Genomic DNA, 9,196 nt, shown 5'->3' on the forward strand with positions numbered 1-9,196 from the left:
TCTTAACACATTCATTTTGCTGTTTACATTGATCGGCTTAAAGTTATTCAATTTTGTTCTGGAAGATTTTGTAGGGAAAATTATTTTATTTCAGTGACAGACTGGTTACAATTAGTAATTGTTATTGAGGATAGTCAATTTTTTGTCAGTGACAAGACAAACTCCTAGAATCCTTTATAGCCTCTAATTGAAAATGTATACAGGCATACTCCAGAGATATTGTATGTAGCTTCTGTGTCAGACTACTGTCATAAAGGGAATATTACAATAAAGCGAGTCACATGAATTCTTTTTTTTTTTTTTTTTTTGGTTTCCCAGTGCATGTGAAAGTTATGTTTATCCTATACTATAGTCTTTTATGTGTGCTTTAGTATTAGATCTTGGGGGAAGGGAGAAAGAGTGTGTGTGTGTGTGTGTGTGTGTGTGTGTGTGTGTGTGTGTACACACATATCTTAATTAAAAAATACTTTGTTGCTAAAAATGTTAACTATCATCTGAGCTTTCAGCAAGCTCAGTGCTTGATGGCTGCTGACTGATCAGAGTGGTGGTTGCAGAAGATTGGGATGGCTTTGGCAAATTCTTAAAATAAGATAGCAATGAAGTTTGCCTCATAGATTGACTCTTCCTTTCATTTGAACACTTACAAGCCATTTTAGACTAATTAATTGACCTAAACAAGTATAATAATAACATCAAAGGTCATTAGTCACAGGTGACTATTTAATAATGAAAAAATTTGAAATATTTAGCAAGAATTACCAAAATGTGACATAGAGAAACAATATATATGAGCATGTGCTATTAGAAAAATGGTGCTGATAAACTTGTTCAATGCTTGCCACAAACTTTCAGTTTATTTTTTTTAATGCAATATTTATGAAACTTAATTAAAAAAGATATACTTGTTTAGAAATAGGAAATGGTTTTTTTTTTTTAAATTAAATTTCCAGTAAAATGATTCAGAATAATACTTGTTACTCAAATCCACTGGGGGGGAGCATATTTTACAGTACCTTGCATATAAATATTCACTTGCACATACTGTCTTCTGTCTTGTTTGAGGGAATTTGCTTCTATTAGAAAAGGGAAGTATAATAACATTTACATTAATATACTATGTGCCTCCTAATATCTGTAAATTATATATTTGTGGAAATTAAATCAGAGACTTTGTGTACAAGGAAAGATCCTATGATCATCTTGTCTAACTTCTTTTGAAACAGAATTATATTTAAATCTTCTGAAGACTAAACATTACAATGATTTAATATATACAATATTAGATATTCTTACTATCTCTGCAGAAATCTTGTAAAATACTTAATCAATGCCTTATTGATATGTATATGTATATAATTGTTATTACATTTAACATTTATTTCACAAATTGTATTACAATTTGACCAGCTTTAAAATTGACTTTGCCCATATATAGCTATTGTATTGCAAATATAAAGAAAATACTAGTTATATCATATAAAGAAAAATACTTGTGAAAACCTTAGAAATTGGCTTACTTTTTTGATTCTGCAAAAGGAGGATTTTCACTCATATTTCTTCAGGAACACCAGAAGTCACACAAAGCATAGTATTTAACAGATTTGTTAAAGATCAATCTTGGATGTTTGTATTTCTAGTTTCTCTATTACCTTTTAATCTTTTCCTATTTCCCTGTTTCTGTCTGTATCTCAACTAAGGAAAGAAAAAATATTCTTAATGGTATCAGTTCTATCTCTGTTTATCTAAAAGATTAAGATTTGAATTTTGTTTTTGCCTTTTGCTTGTCGTGCTGTTAAAAACTGACTGTGTAATAACAGTGAATATTATCTGTTCAAGTTGGGGAAAATATCCTCGGTAGGCTTTTGAATTAATAAGGCAAAAAAAAATACTAAGTGTTAGGAGAACTTTTGGAGCATGCTCAGGAGAGACATCTATAAGCAAAGGGATTGGTTTTGACCATCAGTCTATTGTGATTAGCATTTTCTCTATAAAACAGAAGAGATGTGGGATATAGAAAATGTCCCTTTTCTCAAGTTGTGAGTTTCAAACTAGAAATAGGTCCTGGCTCCTCTTGAAAAATTCTTTGATGGGATTAAGACACAAGGAAGCCAAATAGCATCTCTTAAGGCATAGAATGGAAGACTAAAAAGGTTTAAAAATTTGACAGAAATGTCATAAAAATATCTTATGTCAAAAAAAAAAAAAGCAAAACTTTGAGAATTAGAGAGAAATGACATAAGAAAAAAACACATAGTAATACCAAAATCCTGGTATATTTGTAATCCTTTATTATGCTTACAGGGTATTTTCATTGTTAATTAGTATCTAGCATATTAGTTTAAAAAAGAGTTGAATTTTAATACTTTGATCAAAAGTCATCTTTTGTTCTATCCCTGTTTTTCAAATAATCCCACACTCACACTCAAATAAAGGAAGTAGGGGAATTGGGCAGAAAAGTTGAAATCATGGAATGTTTTGGCCTCAACGCTTTTTCTTAAATTGTAAGAGAAACTTTTAAAAAACAGAACAAAACCTTTTTTTAAATGCCAACACAGAAACATTCCTTCTTATATTTTCTATTCTGGCATGTACAGGGATAGGGAGTGTGTCCTACTGGTTAGATCAAAGGACTGGGAGCCAGGAGGATTCTGGGTTCCAATGCGGGGCTAACCACTGACTTACTGTGGGACCTTGGGCAAGTCACTTGACCTCCTTGTGCCTCAGTCATCCCAACTGGAAAATTGATTAAAAAGCAGGACCTCGCTGACAACCAGATGCTGCATCTGAGCTGAGCTTTCCTGGGTAAATAAATTACAAAAACAATTTACCAAGTTTTTTTAATCCCTTTTTTTAATTTAAACTTTAAAGCAGTTTGGGACAAAAGCATGGTAATATTTAGATATAAGGTTTAACCAATTGCTTAGCATTTTGATGCTAAAAAAGATGGCCCACAGGAAAAAGCCCTTATTTATATTTCGTTATTTCCTAAGATGGGATAGAAGAATTAAGGTTTTTAAATGTATGTGTTTCAGTCTGTATTCTTTTTTAGATTCTCTGACATATCTATATTTTTTCCTACCTAGGCACCGACTTTTCCGTGAACATTGTGTATGTGTACAAGGAAACTACATAAAAGACTTAAACATCCTTGGAAGAGATCTTTCAAAAACTATCATAATTGACAATTCACCACAAGCCTTTGCCTACCAGGTAGGTCTAAAATTTGCTAGACTGAGATTGGGGAAAATCTCTTTGGAAGGATACTTGACAAATTGGGAAATATTTATCTAGAGTAGAAGACAGTTGTGCAAGAAAACATAAATTTTATGAGTTTTTTGACTTGGAAATTGTCACTTTAGTTCAATTTAGAAGGGTTGTAATGTAAATTTAAAAGAGCTAAGTTGATATTGAGAATATAGAAAATTAGTTTTCATAAAGACCCAAGGATTTGAAGATGAAGGAATTAATTATGTAATTATGTAATAGCTAATTATTTTGGCTGACTTGATCAACTTTAAAAAAAGATGAAAACATTAACATTATCTGGACTATTTATTTTGACATTTGGAATCATTTTCCTAAACAACTGTTTTAATTTTGTTAATATTACCTGGAAGCATAGCTATTTTAATAGAGATAAATCCCTTAAAATGAATATTTTGAAACTTCCTTCTTTGTAATTCGTAAATACCTATGCCATTCATATGTATGCCTTTATTCATTGTTAAAATTATAAATTTATTTTGACTCTTAAATATTATATATATAAAATTTCCCCAACTCCTAACCCAATGTTTTTAACATTCATTTTTCACATAGTTCACAATTACATGACTTGAAGAGCCTAGATGGCTAACAATTTACATGCTTTTTAAATTATGATGCCCTTTATATTTTCTTAGCTTCTTTCAACTAGCACTGAAATATTTATTAGACTCAATTTAATTAATATGAAAATCACTGATTCTTCATTATTTTTTATGTATCTTATGTGAAGTGCCTTTTGGATAATCTTTGGATTCTCAGTAGCTCAGAGATTTAATACTTATCAAATGGTTAGTTTTTCTTCATATTCTAAGATCTAGAATAATAAATTTCCTATAACACATGCATATAAATATTTGTTTAATGAGTACATTTTTATTTGGGGGGAAATTCAAAAGGTAGCATGATACAGTAGAAGCAGCAACTGGGTTTGGAGTAGGACCTGGATTTAGATCATGCTTTTGTGATTGATCAATCACATTCTAGGATTCCTAGGGCTTTTTGTTCACCTGTTACATAAGTGAATTGGATTAGAAAACCTCCATCGATTCTTCAATCTCTGTAGCTATGATCTTATTATTTATCATTATTACATTATAAATAATTTAACAGATTTGATGAACCACATTTGTTTGAGTCATAAAATACACAGAGTAGAAGATGTACTAAAAGTAAATTAGGCATAAATATTTAATCATGTGGGGCATTTAGCAATGTCAAATAACATATAATTCATGTTTTCTTTCCATTTAAACGGTTCCTGTGAATCTATGAATAGTTCTTTAAAAATTTAGTTTGCTTTGAGCTTTTTTCCAAGTAAAGTAATATATTAATAGAACATAATAGAACTGTATTTATCATTTTAGCTTTCTAATGGAATCCCTATAGAGAGCTGGTTCATGGATAAAAATGACAATGAACTCTTAAAATTGATTCCTTTTCTGGAAAAACTTGTAGAACTGGTAAGTATATCCTATCATACATCATTTTTTCTTCTTTATCTAGTATTTGAATATTACTAGAACAAGGCTTTGTTAACAAATAAGTACTTTTTAAAGTTACTACTCAACTTTTTTATTAAACTGGCCATTTCTATATTAGGAAAAACATCATTTTACTGTATGGTGGCTAGCGGAAAATCTTTATCCTTATTGCTGTTTTCAAAGCTTGTAAATAAGAAAATTGTGCTTATTTATCTTCAAGATAAATTAAATTGTAGATTGATTTGTCATATTAAATATTATTGTATAGTTTCTGCATTCAATAGAAAATTTAGTTTTAAAAGAGTATGGAATATTTTTTATTGCAAAACATGCTCAAATACATGAGGGAAAAAATGTGTGCAATTTAGTTATTTGCATAGAAACCAAAAATCATATTGTTGCTTTACATAATTCAGAAATACATTTCTGAAACTGAGGTTTCTTCTGCCATTTTACAGAGTTATTCATTTGAAAACTTAACTTTAATGAAAAATAGAATTCCCCCGACTTCTATATTTCTCAGGCACCTTTGGCATTTATAATTGGAAAACTAACAGTGCTGCTTATAAATATTAAAGCACAAATGATTAGATGAGGGAAGGCCATTTGTCATTTTCATTTTACATAATAAAATAGAAGTTGTGAAAACTTTACCTTCAAAGTTTTGTTTAGCTCTCTGACTTCTAAACACACTCCGTTTTCTTTTGCAGAATGAGGATGTTCGACCTCACATCAGAGACAGATTTCGCTTGCATGACTTGCTACCCCCAGATTAAACAAGAAGATTTTTTTCAAATCACTGAAGGGGGAGAAAATGCAGGACCCTTATGGACTAAAACAAAAACATTGCCATTACTGTTGAAATTTTGCATTTTTGTACCCCGTCTTGCTTTTCTTATCTTTGGTGCCCAACAATAATCAAGGGTTACAGAAAGAGACTTTATATATATATACATATATATACATATATATCTATATATATATCTATCTCAGATTGAATACATACAGTAGGTAGGCTAGAACAGAAAAGTCTTTAGAACTAGTGCAACTCCAGTGAAATTTTTTTTATGTCCAGGACATCTGCAGTTTATAAAGAATTCTGTTTCTGCCACCAGCAGTTTGACCTGTAGAAACACAGGATTTTATGATAATAACAGAGATGAAAATGGACTTTTATTTTCTCTCTGTTTGGTGCTCTAAGTGGGTTTGTAGCCACTTTTCTGTTACTTTAAGATTCTCATTTCAACAGGAATGGCCAGTAAAAGTTGTTTTATTTTTCCTGTTAAGGTTTATAACCTTTTTACATTTTTGACCTGTATTAGAATAGAATTTCATTATGCATTCCTTTTAGTTGAGGCGCTTCATAGTTTTCTGGAAATAGCCAAATTTTAGTTTTTTATTATACAATTGAATGGCCGTTTTCCTGCTTTGTCTGCCTGCATACTGTATATTTGTTTAAAAATATTCTCTAGTTTTAGTCCATGTAAGTTTCATTTAGAAATACCTGCATTTATATTTTGTTTCTGTAATATTCTACTGTAGTTGAAATCTTTTCAAAAATCAAGAGACTGGTAGATAAGAATATATGAATGACTAATATTCAAAAGATTTAAACCATTGTGATGGCATGTATTCCAGATGAAAATACCTTGCAGTGGCACATAATGTGACTTAGGATAAGTCATACCTCAAACTATGCTGTGCACACAAATCTTTGAGGAGAATATGTTTGGTCAACTATTGGGCTTGATGCAATTTGGTTACTGCTGCCTTTGGTTTTCTCCAGGAATGAAGTATTCTGCACAGTTGCTCAGTATTTTCAGTTGTTTTGCATGGACTGGTAGTACCTCTGTTATACTATTGGTAACAATCAGTTCAAACCCTGTGTAACAGTCTCGGTACCTCACAGGAGCTCTGCACACTCCTTTGGTGCAGAGCCACCCCCATGCTGCCAGTGCTGTGCATATGCTATCATAGTGGTTTTCTATGTTATATGGAAAGAGTCTTCAGGCCTTGGTTCTCTAATGCAGCTACCATAAGAGGTTGATATTTTTATAATGGTGTGTAATCTCCTTTTCAGGAGGCTTTTTATGGAAGGTAGAATTTGTAAAAGTTAGTATGCTTGGCCTCTCGACTGCATTAACATGCCATGGGCTCAGACTGTTTTTGTGTAAAGGATGTCAAAGAACGGCACTTTTTCTAAAGAGAAGTTTGATATTTTGTATGCTTGTTAAGAAAGTACAGTATTGGAAATTAAAGGTGGACAACTGATAATTGAGAAGTATGTCAATTAATTTTTTATGTATATTACCTGTTTACTTGTACAACTTTATTGTACAAATTACATGCAGCTTCATTTTCAAATGAGTCCTTAAAATAAGGAAATCTTTTTAGGAAAACATTTAATTTTTGTATTTTTTGATTTTAAAGGCATGAGTTATGTCAATTTTCAGTGTATTAATGAAGATTTTAACTTTTCATCAGGTTGAGTGTTTTCTTACTATATTATCTGTTGTGTATGTAGTTAGCACATTGTGTCACTGAACTGTTTAAAAATTTAGCATGTAGAAAAAGCCTGTTTTGTGGAAAATCTTTATTCATTAAAAAAAATCATGGCAGATTTTCTGCAAAAAAAGCAAAAGCATTTGCAATTCAGAATACTGATTTTTTTTGTATTTAAAGAAAGGTATTTTGCTTGCAGGAAAAGATACTACAGATTCATTTTAATGAGAATCTTTGAAATGTATTTATCTTAGGGCATCTGGGCATCTTTACGCTGTTTGTCTTCTGTCTTTATTGAAATAAAATGTACATAACATTACCTTTATATATGCTCTTGCAAGATTGTGAACCTGGTGATATTATTCCCTGTTCTTTTTATTTTTAAGCAGCACAATCAAAGAAAGCCCTGTTGGAAAAAAAAAAAAAAAACTTCAAACTGACTAGCATACATTGATGTCGTTGCTGAAACGTTTGTAATTTTTAAATGAAGGATTTCTGTAAGGGCTTTCCAATAACAAAAGGGAAAAAAATAACTTAAACCTTGTGAACATTGAGCACTTAAAATAGGAATTTTTAACCACCCTCTATTCATGGTAAAACTATATGTTGTCTAGTAATACAGTAGGAAATACTTTAAAAATTATTAACCAATAAATCAAGCACAGTGAGTTACCATGAATAAATGACTCAAGGGAAATTTTAAGGGCCTTTGAAAAATTCTATGGCCTGTTTAATATAATTTCCCTTTGTTTTTGCTTTGTAGCATTTTCAAAAAGCAATAACTAGTTGATTTTTAACAAAGCCAAAGGAGATGTTTTATAGATTTAAATTTGTCTTACACTAGCAGAATATCTGAGATTTTATATCCTGAGCTACTGTAAATTCAGGAAAAGATATTTCATTAATGCCTAGCAATGTAATGTTCTAAAATATGTATTAACACATTTTTTCATGTACTTAAAGACTTTCGGTACATTCTTTTTAAATTTTGTAATTTTATTAGAAAATGTTTTTTCTCCAAAGTTGCATTTTTAATTTTTGTGCATGTAATTTGCATAAACCTAGAAGATATTTTAAGTGATGACAAATCTCAACTACCAGATATTTTATTATCTGGAATATGTTTTATTTAGTGAAATGGTAAATCTTTTCCTAAATTTGAGAATTTATCATATAGTGCCAACTTTCACAGGAAGATTAATTTGTTATTGACAGATTACATATGTATTCCTTTTATGTTCCTTCTATTTCTGATTTGATAATTGTTTTATTCTTCAAAACTTATATCAGTTCCTATAGAGTGCTGAAAACCATTATGTTTAAAATCTAGAGATTTTTTTCAAATAAGACTTTTTTGTACACATGTATCTATCAAGTTCAATGATTTTTATATTCAAGCTATTCAGCAAATACCAATCTGTGACCTAAGATTTGTTGGAATAATGAAACACTTTCCAGTAAGCAGAGAATTCCTAATAAGAACCATATCTCATCTAAGTAGATTCAAAGAGAATATAAAGAACAATAGGAGGAACCTTCTGGATCTCTGGTGTTTTGTGGAGAACTACATGTGGAACTTCATGGGCTTTCCATCACTTATCCTTTGCTCTTGGTACTCAGTTACTTCACCTTCCATTTTGATAATAAATCTGTCTGAAGACATTCTTCACACTGCTCTTCCTGCGCAGTTCTTCAGTGGTAATAAATTGCAACCTACTACTACACCATGCACTTCTCTACTTCTCCATTATTCTTTGGATGACCCTCAACACAAATTTCTTGGAATTGGTCTGTGGTATTTCATGACTTGCATCACCAGAAGAATATTGATGTCACAAAGTTTCCTTCCCCAGATGGACCTTTGCTTGGAAGAAACTTCAAGTCATTAAATCTAACTTTATAATTCCCCAGTGTCATTTCAGCTCACTCTTCTTTAGTGTTCAGTT

At 30.9% G+C, this 9,196-nt stretch overlaps 1 protein-coding gene across 5 annotated transcripts in view; it reads left to right on the plus strand.

Annotated features, from left to right (window-relative positions):
* The window catches only part of CTDSPL2 (CTD small phosphatase like 2), a 101,114-nt gene extending 92,137 nt beyond the window's left edge, over positions 1-8,977 (plus strand). For all 5 annotated transcript variants that reach the window (XM_031952217.1, XM_031952214.1, XM_031952218.1 and 2 more), the window contains 3 exons: positions 3,084-3,210; positions 4,632-4,727; positions 5,459-8,977. In XM_031952217.1, coding sequence (XP_031808077.1) covers positions 3,084-3,210; positions 4,632-4,727; positions 5,459-5,524 — 289 coding nt within the window. In that variant the 3' untranslated portion in view covers positions 5,525-8,977. The remainder of the gene's footprint in view (positions 1-3,083; positions 3,211-4,631; positions 4,728-5,458) is intronic.
* The last annotated feature ends 219 nt before the right edge of the window (positions 8,978-9,196 follow it).

Source organism: Sarcophilus harrisii, chromosome 2, assembly GCF_902635505.1.
Source record: "Sarcophilus harrisii chromosome 2, mSarHar1.11, whole genome shotgun sequence".
Classification (NCBI taxonomy): Eukaryota; Metazoa; Chordata; class Mammalia; order Dasyuromorphia; family Dasyuridae; genus Sarcophilus; species Sarcophilus harrisii.